Source organism: Dromiciops gliroides, chromosome 4 (assembly GCF_019393635.1).
Source record: "Dromiciops gliroides isolate mDroGli1 chromosome 4, mDroGli1.pri, whole genome shotgun sequence".
NCBI classification, from domain to species: domain Eukaryota; kingdom Metazoa; phylum Chordata; class Mammalia; order Microbiotheria; family Microbiotheriidae; genus Dromiciops; species Dromiciops gliroides.
In genome coordinates, this window is record NC_057864.1 from 36,574,010 (window position 1) to 36,587,183 (window position 13,174).

The 13,174-nt window shown below is 35.9% G+C and overlaps 1 protein-coding gene across 2 annotated transcripts in view; it reads left to right on the forward strand.

Annotated features, from left to right (window-relative positions):
* Positions 1-13,174, forward strand: part of ZNF644 (zinc finger protein 644) — a 103,489-nt gene that overhangs the window by 71,948 nt on the left and 18,367 nt on the right. For both annotated transcript variants that reach the window (XM_044002753.1, XM_044002752.1), the window contains 2 exons: positions 3,170-6,198; positions 6,404-7,009. In XM_044002753.1, the coding sequence (XP_043858688.1) occupies positions 3,204-6,198; positions 6,404-7,009 (3,601 nt within the window). In that variant the 5' untranslated portion in view covers positions 3,170-3,203. The remainder of the gene's footprint in view (positions 1-3,169; positions 6,199-6,403; positions 7,010-13,174) is intronic.

A 13,174-nucleotide genomic window follows, 5' to 3' on the forward strand; every position in this document is an offset into this window, starting at 1 on the left:
AAGAATAGCTTGGATATGTGGGAAGATTATTAATTTGGAGTGAATTAGCCATCTTTGCTTATGCATGATAATTACCTAACAGGTGAAAGAACAAACTCTTGAGCATTGTCAGTTCAGCAGATATTCTAGCTAGAGGTAGGTGGAATAAATCTCAACTTTTACAGAATGAATTCTGTATGTATTCTGCAGATTGAAAGATGGGTTGTGAACATTTTATTTGAGCAAAAACACTTTGCTATCTTTTGAACATAAACTTGTGTAAGGCTTTCATGAAATCATTCTTATAATGAGGACTGCAGTCTTCAAGTCGACATGATATTTTCATGGTTTGCCACCCTGCTGTTCAGGGGGGACCACTGAAGTTGCTTTAAATGGGAAGCGTCTGTTCCTTCTCTGAACTCCTAACACCAGAACAGATGGGTAGAACATGGAACATGGAAGGTTTTACCTCAGAGGTGGTAACAGTGAAGCCACTCATTAACACTGAATTTACCACTTCGTTAGCAACGTTGCTTCCTGTTGAGAAAAGCTAATATAGGCTCTCAAATTGACTGAGCATATATTTGTCTGCCTCCATTATTAGTAATAAACTAGAACAGATAGTATAAATATTCTACACCCAAATCTGTATGTGTGTGCGTGCGCACATGCCTACATGTTTATTTAAACAAAATATCCTTAAAGATTTAGGAAGTTATTGCCCTTGTGAGGGATGTTTAATTTAATGTTGAGAGCAGTCACTGAGTGGGTAATAGTAATACAACCACTGAATTTGGTTTTCATTTTTACTAACATTTGCAGTACTCCTTCCTAACACATGTTTGTGCTGCCCATTTTTAACTTCTGTGTATGTGATGTAGAAACTCCTGCTGGGTGCTGCATTAGCACCATTTTGGGGTGATAGCATTGAATATGATCTTATTGAAAGTCTATTTTTATTTCTATGGAAATTTGCCAATCTTACAACAGCAGAGAACTTTAGGACTTAGATGATTAGATGGGGGCGCTCATGAAATTATTGGTCTAATATGTTGAATTTAAAAAAGTAAATATTTTAATAAGCTTGTGTTAATATCTTACATTATCCATCATTTTTTATATAAATGTAAATTTATTGTAAGTCATTGGAAAGAATGGAATTACTAAGTGCTTATATGTAATTACAAAATTTGCCCCCTTCCCTCCCCCGCAAAAAACACACCTAGAGATTTCTCTTTTATCTTCTCGGTTTTGTTTTGATTCATTATGAAATTTGCCGTAAAATTGTTATGTCACTTGTTTTGCTTTCATATAAAAGTTAGTTTGTAATCTGCTATTTTTACATAGAAATAACCAATTTATACAAACAAAATTGTATATGCTAGAAAGCTTAGAATTTAATCTTTGTCACATAATGCACTTTGTGCTCTGTTTCTCTAAGAACTCACTATTCAAGTATAGACTGATTTTTAATTAGAAATCTATTTTTTTTCCCCCAAGTGGAGAGCTGGGTTTGGAACCAGTATACATAGGTTCAAATCCCAGCTCTGCCACTGTGATCCTGGGCAGTCTCTACATCTGTAAAATGAGGTGATGTGTGTAGATCATTAGTTCTTAACTTGGGGTTCATACACATCAAGTGGTCTGTGGATAGATTTCAGGGGACCTGTGAACTTAAGTGGGGAAAAAGGTTTTACAGTTGAATTTTCACTACTCTTGAATTTGAATTTAGCATTTTCTCCAGTTATGAACACAAGGCAACAAACCATTTCACCAGATTGCTTTAAGGATGCATGACAAAAAAGCAGTTTTAAGAACCGCTGCTTTATTTAGCTAGCCTATTTAAGACGGCTTTCAGTTCTAAATCTGTGATCCTAGATTTGAAAACATTAAGTTAGGTCAGATCTTAACTTTACAAGTACAACTAGTCATATTTTGTTTTTATCATCAATACAGATAATTTTGTCTTAATGCATATGTTAGCATATTTTCACTTATTTGCTTTTAAATCTAAACAATACTTAGTTTCAGAGTACTTTCTAACAGAACCCACTAATATGAATGCAAAGACAAACACAAAACATTTTTGTACTATTAGAGTCTTACCTGCACTCATCTCAGTAAGTTATTAATCTTTTGTAGCAGTACATAAATGGTTTTTTGTCAGGTATTATCAAATAATGACTGGTTTAGTTGATTCATTTTGCATTATTAAATTATTTCTAGATGTCTGTTGCCAAATCAACAAGAATCAATGTTAAAAAACAGGACTTTTGTCATTTGGAGGGCTATCACCCATGTCGGAAAAAAAAAATTGTCATTAACGTGATGCTTGAGTATCTGCATTTTGTTTGTTTCCATGTTTTGGCAATGTAACTCCACTAGTAAATCCAACAAATATACTGGAAAACAAATTACTAAAATTTATTGGTAAATAAGGAACTAACATTCATTAAGCTTATCCACCATAAATATTTTATAGCTTTATAGGACAGCGGTTTGGTTTCTTGAATTGAAAATTTGAAAGAGTACACAGTATTTTAGGGCCAAGGTGCAGAAATATCTAAAACCCCATTAATTTACACTTGAGTAATTTTTGAATTTTTGATAATTTGGATAAAAGTTGAACTGAACTTTATAACAAGCAAATTTATGAGGAGAAAAAATTGCAGATTCAACTCCTAAGATACTTAAAAAAGACCATTTACATATAAACAATTGACGTGCCTATAAAAATCATCTCTTAACATAATTACTAAAGAATCCCAGATACTTTTGTTAGTTAGTCTCAATTAGAACTCAAGTTTGTTTGTCTTCTTATTAGTTGATCATCTTAGCACATCTAAGTTTGTGAAAAAAAAATTGTATTCTTCATGCCACTTGCATTTTGTTTCTCTGTCCTTTTATTTTCTCCCATGTATTATATTAATTTAGGGATTTTCTTAGTCATACATATGTAAACCACTTAGGATATATCAGGATACATTCTGTATAATAAAAGTTCAATCTTTTGCATTTTAATGGTATAGAATATAACATCTTTTAAATGGTTTTTAATGTCTTAAAATAGCAAGAAAAATATTAAACAATAAAGCTGAAGATGTTAATAGATATAAAACTTTGTTCTGCCCAGTTTAAAGATTATTTCTTGCATACCTATCTAATGGATTCCTTTCTTTTCTTTTTCTAGAGTAAATGTGTTTAATGGGCTTGCCAACAACAATATGGATGATTCGAAGATAAATACTGAGATTACTGGTGCTAAAGAAGAACTTATAAATGACACCAATTTCATCTCTGAGAAAGAGACTGGTGTTCTTAAACCACAAGAGTGTCAAATGTCATTTCAGAAAAACAATACATTGACTCTGCCTGAAGAGCCATCCAGGGACAGATCTGAAAAAGCCTTAAGCGGAGGCCAGTCTACCCTATTTATCCATGCTGGTGCTCCTACTGTTTCTAGTGAAAAGTTTATCTTGCCTAAAGGAACTGCTGTTAATGGACCAGTTTCACACTCCTTAACTAAGACTTCCATTATGAGTAAAGGCAGCATGTCATTAACCACTGGACAACCCATGAGTCAGCAAACAACAGATTCCTGTTCAACTTTGAAAGTGGCACATGATCCCCAGCTGTCCACAAAAACTACACCACAAAATTCAAGTCAGCACCAAGTTTTATTTTTGTTACCTGATGTAGCACAGACTAAAGATCCCACCCATTCCATTAAGAAACCTACCTCTGCTTCAGTTGGTTATGATAAACAAAAGTCAGTAGGGAGTAGTGTGAAGTCAGATAGCACTTTAATAAATCAAGTAGAGGGGTGTGAGGAGAGTGAAAGTTTATTAGCAAAAGATGATTGTGTCAAAACATTAACAGGTATTTCCTCAGGTACAGATGATTTCAGATCAGGAAATGATACAAACTGGGATCCACAAAAAGAGTTTATACAGTTTCTTATGACAAATGAAGAAACAGTAGAAAAATCTCCAGTTCACTGTAAAGCAGGGTTAGAGAAAAAGAGAAAAAGAAAAATGGACGTAAGCAAGATAACCCGGTATACTGAGGATTGTTTTAGTGACCCAAATTACGTGATCACTAAATCCAAACTGCTCAATGCAGAGTTTGTAGAGCAAAGTGAAGAACTACATGTAACAGAACCACAGAAACACCCGCTATCAAACGTGAAGCCTGAATCAGCAGAGGAAGACTTAGATGATGTGGATACTATTCAGCAACTGATTTATAGCCCAGATAAATGTGCAGAAGAGAGTTCACCTGGTCATACAAGCACTTTTCTTTCAAATACTTTAAAAAAGAAATGTGAAGAGAGTGATTCGGAGTCACCTGCTACTTTCAGCACCGAAGAGCCATCCTTCTACCCCTGTACAAAGTGCAATGTGAATTTTAGGGAAAAAAAGCACCTCCATAGGCATATGATGTATCATTTAGATGGGAATAGTCACTTCCGTCACCTCAATGTTCCACGACCGTATGCTTGTAGAGAATGTGGGCGAACATTTCGTGATCGTAATTCACTTCTGAAGCACATGATTATTCACCAGGAAAGAAGGCAAAAATTGATGGAGGAAATTCGTGAGTTAAAAGAACTTCAGGATGAAGGGAGGAGTGCACGGTTACAGTGCCCACAGTGTGTGTTTGGCACCAATTGTCCCAAAACTTTTGTGCAACATGCTAAAACCCATGAAAAAGATAAAAGGTACTATTGCTGTGAGGAGTGTAACTTTATGGCAGTGACTGAAAATGAATTGGAGGGCCACCGAGGAATTGCTCACGGAGCAGTAGTGAAATGTTCAATTATTAATTCTGATCTAGCTCAGAGAAAAACGCAAAAAAAGACTTCCATGAAAGACCCCTTGACAGAATCATCCAAAAAACCAGCCACATACATGTGTAAATTGTGTGCTTTTACTACATCTGCTAGAAATATTTTAAAAAAACACATGGAATATTTGCATCCATCATCATGCATTGATCCATTTGGAAGGCCACTGCGATTGGAAAAAAAGGGGGACATTCTTGAAGAACCTTTAGATTTTGGTAGAACTAAGTCATTAGTTAAGGAACAGACGTCTACATTTCCAAAGAACTCTGTTTTAAAACAAGATGTAAAACGAACATTTGCATCAACATCTCAATCGAGCAGTTTTTCAAAACTCCATAAGAGGACACATAGAATACAAAAGGCTCGTAAAAGTGTCTCCCAGGCAGGTGTAAATGTGTGCAATCAAAATAATTCTTCTCATAAGACTGTTATGATTAAAAACAGCATTGACCAAAAACCCAAATATTTCCATCAGACAGGGAAACAAAAATCTAGTGTCAAAACAGGTAGTAACTATTTATATAGACACAAATATGAAAATTATAGAATGATTAAAAAATCAAGTGATTCATATCCTTTGCATTTAAAAAAGGAAGAAACCAATTCTTTACATGTGTTTTCATCATCAGATAGTTCCCACAACAATTGTTTTATTATGGATTCTCATAATCTTGATCCAAAAAGGCCAGAAGATTTCAAAGACTATAGGCGTGTAGCTGTAAAGCGAGTAGTTAATGAAACTAAAATGGAAAGTTCGGTTGCAGGAGAGGACTTAGATTGCTATCCAGACTTTCTGCATAAAATGACTGTTGTTGTTTTGCAAAAGTTAAATTCTGCTGAAAAAAAAGGTAGCTATGAAACAGAGGATGACAGTTCATGGGATAATGTTGAACTGTGTGACTACACTACACAATCTATGGAAGATGGATCTTACAGTGATGTTAATCGGGAAAATGTAAACTTATTCCCTCTCTTTAAAAATAAAGTAGAAGGTCAAGAAGCTGGAGAAAACCTTAATTTTGAGCAGAATGATGGCTTTTATTTTGAATATTATGAAGATGCTGAAAATAGCAACTACTTACATGAAATACATGATCCTCAACATTTAGAAAATGCAGAAATGTCATTGCCAAAGCATAACTCCATTTTCCATTGGACTGATTTGTCTCTAGAGAAAAAATCTTGTCCATACTGTCCAGCAACATTTGAAACCGGTGTTGGGTTGTCTAATCATGTTCGTGGGCATCTACATAGAGCAGGTTTAAGCTATGAAGCCAGGCATGTTGTTTCTCCAGAGCAAATAGCCACAAGTGATAAAATGCAACACTTCAAAAGGACGGGCACAGGAACACCTGTGAAACGAGTTAGAAAAGGTGAGCTCTGGGGTGGGTGGGGAGGAATTGCTGGTGTGTATAGTACATGATCATATTTAGTGGAAATGGAAAGGTTTTGCTTTGCTGTTTCTGTTTTTATTTATGGGAGCATGCATATCCTTGTTTTCCAGAGTAATTGATTTTAGGGTAAATAGACTAGTGATCTAAAAAAATCTTTGACACATCACATTTTTTTCCCCTCTAGCTATAGAGAAGTCTGAATCTGCTTCTGAGCACACTTGTCAGCTCTGTGGTGGTTGGTTTGATACTAAAATTGGGTTATCAAATCATGTGAGAGGACACCTGAAAAGACTTGGAAAAACTAAATGGGATGCTCATAAATCTCCAATCTGTGTTCTAAATGAGATGATGCAAAATGAAGAAAAATATGCAAAAATTTTAAAGGCATTGAACAGTCGCCGTATTATTCCCAGACCATTTGTAGCTCAGAAACTTGCATCAAGTGATGACTTTTTATCTGAAAATGTTATACCTCTCGAAGCGTACCGTAATGGCCTAAAGACCGGAACTGTGTCAGTGTCTGCATCGGGGGAAGAAGGGCTGAGATTCATAAATGAATCGGATGAAACAAAAGTAGAATTGTCCAGTGGGAAAAAAAACCAGTCTCTTACACTGATAGAACTTCTGAAAAATAAAAGCTTGGGAGAAGAAAGGAAACCTGATCTTTCTCCTCAAAAGATCCATAATCAAACTGCAAGAAAAAGATTTGTTCAGAAATGTGTACTTCCATTAGATGAAGATGGGCCATTGATTTATCAGCCACAAAAAATGGATTTGACTGTGCAGTCAGGTAAGAAGAAGCTTATAACTAAATGTATATTTTACAAACAATTTTAGAAATGCTTGCTAGAATATACAGAAAAAAAAGTACTGTTCCATTTAAGCCTGTCTTTGAAAAACACTACTAAATGGATAACAAAGTATACTTCTTTGCATATTAAAATAAGTTAGTACCCATCAGCATTGATGTGTACCAAATTTTTCTAAGAACAAAAAATTTTGTCTTAAAAAACTTTGAATAGTTGAAGGTGATGGTATTGGAGAGAGAAGGGCAGTGGGACAGCAGTTTTTAGAAGATCTTATTGGTGCAAAACCAATATTTTACACAAAACACATACCATTGTGACATGAGTATTGTTTATGTTATTGAGATTAAGTTATTCAGTTCACTACTGATCTCTTTTTGTTCTTGCTATACAAAGGAAAAAAACTCCCACATACCTTTTAAAAATGGAATGAATTAATGTCTAGGGTATGCTTTGCTATTTCACAGATTCACAATCTCAATCTCATTAGTTTTTGGTTCTAGATCTTCCATTAATGTTGTAATGAAATAGAACAGATGGCATCACTTAGTTTGTGCACCAATTTTTTTTTCCTTCTAAGAGGATATTTTGTATATTTTGGCAAATGACAACTGAAGATAAGTCAGCCTTACTTTTGGGGCGAATTTGTTTTCATAACTTAGGCTGTGAAAATCATTCCAGGTCATAGTTTGAATATATTAGATTTCATATGGAAGTTAAATAATATTGAAAGTAAGCTTAATAGGTGTTAGAATAAATGGAGTACTAAAATGAATGTCACTAATAACAGAAATTAGTTTTCGAATTACAGCAAAAACATAATGTTGCATTGTTTGCCTGGAGCAGAAATTGAGTTACTTCAAATAAATGCAGACCTTGTGTTTTACAAGTTGCTTGCTGTCTAATAGGCTTTCAGTCTAATTAGTTTTGATGTTCTCTTAACACTATATATTGGGGGTCTTCTGTATTAGTTGACTATTGACCAAAGTAATTTATTTTCTGAAAAGAAAGTGGGATTTTTTTGGTCAGGTATGACAATCAAGTTGATGAAACCAATTAAAATATTTTGGTAGAGAAAGGATTGTCTGATAACTTAGGAGTTTCCCATTGTTTCAACATCTTTTTTTCTTGTGATGACTAAGATGTTAGTTTGTTGTTCATTTATTTAGCACAAAGATTTTAGCAAAAAACCCTCAACCTTTTAAATCATTAACTTTCATTATTGATTGCGCATCCAAAGTAATGAACATAAAATACCCTGAATAAAATGTTGTGTCTAACAGCTGTTCAGTGGTGTGTTTTACCACCTTTTCTTCCAGCCTTCATCAGAAGCCTAATTTAGTATTGAGCCTTTTACAGTTTTGTGGGTAAAACACTTTAATTACCACTTTGTCAACTAGACTTTTAAATTCTCTTTATTGGTAATGTTGTAAGCTTTGAAACTTCTCAACAGAACTGTGCTATTCAAATCACAGGATTGTATTTTAGGTTTAGGGAATGATCTGTGTAACATAGAAATCTGAAGGAAAGTGATAATAGGTGTTAAATTCAGAGGAGCTGAGAGGTTCATGGTTCTTCCCTTTTCAACAGAATATGGGCTGGCTCTAAATACTTGCTCCAGAGCTCATTATGGCTAATTTAACACCCCACCCCCTTCCCAGTTAAATTAAGCTAATGCAATAAGATTTATCATAGGATCATGGATTTAGAGGCATCAGGGATCTCAGAAGTTACCTGGTCCAGATAACTCTCCAAGGGCATACAGGAGAGTAGGTGGAAGAGCAGCGATTTCTGCACAGTTCTCTCTCTGCCTCTTAGGTCTAGAGATTGACACTGCACCCAACTCACTCAAATCATCTACTTCCCTCATTTTATTTCTTAAAAGAACTGTATTTTAGTTTTCTTTTGAATAAATATTCCTGTGAAGCATAGAACATTTGCAATATGCTTACAAGTACACTTAGCTTTTTCCAACCACTTAAATAATTATGCACAGAAGAGGATAGCACTTTTGATTGGTACAGGTATGTTTATTCTAGATAGTAAGTCTATTTCATAAAATCTTTTTCTTTCTCTTACCATGCTTGCAAATTCAAATTTAGGTAGGTAGGTAGATATACATAGATAATATTTTCTTTGATAAGCAGTGATTGAATTCAAATACATACTAAACTTGAAAAGCCTGCAAACTAATATGTATCTTTTCCCTCCTTTCCCCAGTTGGTTATAGTTTACTTGTTTTGAGTATCAACCTAATTATAATGTTTATAGCCTTCTGCAATGACCTTATAATGGGAATGATTTTATTTGCATATTCCAGAGAGGTGAATCTCTTTGTTAAAATACAAGGTAGCTCTATTATTAGAAAATTATGGGAATTACTTTGAAACCACAAGATGGGAACAGATTGGTTCAGTGTTTGGATCTATGTGTGTATTTGTATGTGTGTGTTTGAAGATTTCAAGTGCTTTATAAATGTTAACTGGTATCAGTCGTCTAGAAGTTAAAATTTTAAGAACAAAGCATATTAAATTGACTTCTCATTAGAGCTTTTTCAGGCTTGATGATTTCCAAAATCATTTTCTAAAGACATCTGTGGATTTAAGTGTATATTGTATGTGTATATATATATATATATATATATAGTGTGTGTTTTCCTATTATTTTGGTTTGGCTTTTTTGTCTTTTTTTTTCGGTGAGGCAGTTGGGGTTAAGTGACTTGCCCAGGGTCACACAGCTAGTAAGTGTTAAGTATCTGAGGCCGGATTTGAACTCAGGTCCTCCTGACTCCAGAGCCGGTGCTCTTTCTACTGGTCCGCCTAGCTGCCCCTTAGTTTGGCTTTTAATCCAGCCTTGTAGATATACTTTTAAACCAAGTCTGTCTAAATAACAATACTGGCTTTTGTAATATGTAGAAGTATGTTAACACTCTACATTTATTTATTACTCTTGCTCTTTATTTTCTTAATGAGATTGATCTAAATTATCCCACAGTCTAAAGGTGTTCTTCAATGTGGAGTTTATTGCATGAACTGAAGTGCTATGATCAGCTAGTGCCCAGGTGGGAATTTGAGCTGGATCCCACCTTCCCCTTCATCATAGAACTTGCATTCATCAAGAGCATGCCTATTCTTTAGCTATTATATTCCTAGTCTCCCTCATTTGGTCCTTTCTTGTGGTATATACAAGCTTTTCACTTTGCACACCCAGCCATGACAGACAGACTTTGTTGGGAAAATCTTTTCCCCCAATATACACATCCCCTCTCTCCATCCACCCACCCCCAATCTTTCCTGTTACCTTTGATTGCAGGAGATGCCCATTAGAGGGTAGTGATCACTGAGTAATATAACCACCACCAAGGGCAGCTAGGTGGTGCAGTGGATAAAGCACTGGCCCTGGATTCAGGAAGACCTGAGTATGGATCCTGCCTCAGACACTTGACACTTACTAGCTGTTTGACCCTGGGCAAGTCACTTAACCCTCATTGCCCCACCTCCAAAATAAATAAATAAAATCACCACCACCACCTTTCCTTTTCAGTTTGGGTGGGACTATGTATCTATCAGTCAATACGAGTAGGCATGAATAAGTTGCAACTTGTATTGCAGATATCAGTTCATTACTTTTTTCTCCAAAATCCACTCTTTTCCAGTCTTACATATTTCATATGAGATTACCACTATACTTCCAGGCACCCAGGTTCAACATTGAACTATATAATCGTGGAAATTTATTTTGATTTGGGGACCCTACCTTTAGGCTGAGATTAGAAAGCCTTAGGCCCTCAGGGTCTCTTCCCCTCCTCCTCAGCTTCAGCTGAGCCAAAAAGCCCCGTGGGCTGTACAAGACGCCAGGTCAGACAGCTGGGGGGGAAGCCCCCAGTTCCCTCCAACCTGAGGGGAGGTATCTGAGAGATGCTGGGCTCTGGCGTAGCCTGTGCTGAGGCACGAGCTGCTCGAGCACACCCCCCCCCCCCAGCTGCAGCCCTGGCTAGTGGATTAGCTTGGTCTCTGGGGGCACAGGAACCCCCGAAATTTGAGTGGAGAGATGAAAAGGTATATATAGACCTGGGGGTTAGACTCAGGAGGGGCTGGCAAGGTATGGGGGCTGACAGGAGGACTGGAGGCCTGCTGAGGAGATTAGAGAGGTTCAGATGGATGAGGGTGGACAAGGACGGAGCGGTTCGGATGGACAAGGAGGGACGAGAGAGGCTGAGCAGGGGGATGAGATAAACAGTAATGCAGGACTAGGAGCAAGGAGGAAAGGCCGGCGGACAAGATTAGAGGGGCAGCAAAGGCAGCAGAGAGCAGACTGACGGAGCAGACAGACAGAAGGTCAGTGAGAGGGAAACACAGGGGTTCAGTGGTGGCAGTAAGGAGAGGAAAGTTAGAAGCAGGGGGATTTACAAAGTGAAAGGGTACAGGTGGAGTTAGTGAAAGTAGCTGAGCAAGTAAGTGCCCTGAAGCAAGAGAAGGTTCAGGCCATTATTGTATTAAAAATATTCTAAGCACAGCAGGTGGGAAAGAGACCACAGGAAAGCAGTCTGTACATTTTATTTCCCTGTATTCTTAATTTTCAATAGTATCTCATAAATAAACTCTGCTTTCATTATTTAGTTAAGAGCCTTCTTAATCTTTAGTTTATCAATTTGGGAGCAGTGTGGTGGAACTTTAGAAACGGCCAATATTAAATTACATGCAGTCAGATAGCCAAATAGTCAACAGTCCCCAGATTAGTCTTCCATAGTTTAGTCCCCTCAAAATCAGGCCCAACTAGTCAAAAATATTTTTGCATTTTAATGGCGACCCAGATGGGACTTACGGCCAATTATAATTTTTCTAAACCTATATTTTTTCATATACATAATTTTTTCATAAGTCAATTATATAATTTTTCCAGGTTAGTTATAGCTATTAGTAATTAATTTTTTTTACATAATCTACTAACCTTTCTTTCCAGCCTTACGCTATTCTCCTTGCACACTGTGGTTCAACCAAAGTCATCTTTTTGCTATTCCTCAAACTCTTTAAAAATAAAACTAAAATCATTCAAACAATGAATAGGAAGTTATAGCATAACCACCCATTAAGTATAAGCCTAAGAAGAAAGCAACAGATTTACATTAAACTTTATTCAAAGACAAAAACCAGTGACAATTCACTTGTGCCTGTTGATTTTACATAATGTATACATGTGTACAGGGATCTATGACTCCTGTGGAAAAGCTGTTTTGTTCACTGACTTTTGTATTGCGTATCCTTCAATTTACTTACTTACTTATTTATTTATTTATTTAGTGAGGCAATTGGGGTTAAGTGACTTGCCCAGGGTCACACAGCTAGTAAGTGTTATGTGTCTGAGTCCGGATTTGAACTCAGGTACTCCTGACTCCAGGGCCGGTGCTCTATCCACTGCGCCATCTAGCTGCCCCATGTATCCTTCAATTTAAAAAACATTGTTTTAAAAAATTCACCTGCTTGGCTAGCTGGCACATTGAATATGTTAGCTGAATAATGATTGACAAAACTTTATTTCTACCCTCGGACATATACAAGGGTTTTTCAAAAATAACAACATGTATTTATATTGTTCACCTTAAAGCATTACTAATACTTGTGAGATCCAAAAAGGGTTTTTGCATCATTACTATATTTCAAATTGTTCATTTAACCTTTGTCTTATCTCTTAAAATTTTTATGTATGTCTTATAATTTACATAATATTAGTATAAAATCTATTTTATAAAAATATACAGTTACATAAATGTATTTAATTATATTTTATTTTCTTAGAGAGTTGTGTAGTCAAGGAATTTTGGAGACCACTGATCTAAAAATCTTTTGTTTGTTTTCTTTTATGTTTTTGAATCATTGCCTACTATTTCTTTAATCTGTTTTCCTACTTTGCCCACTTGTCTTATTTCCAAGACTCAGACTTAGTCTGTTCTTGTATTAGGGAGAAAAGTTGTTTCCTATTGATAGTTTTTTTAATCTTATGCCTCATTACCTTATTTGGTTTTCAGGTGACTTGTTTGTATTTTCTTAGTATTTTGTGGGGTGATATTAGGTAGTGTGTGTGTGTGTGTGTGTGTGTGTGTGTGTGTGTGTGTGTGTGAGAGAGAGAGAGAGAGAGAGAGAGAGAGGTGT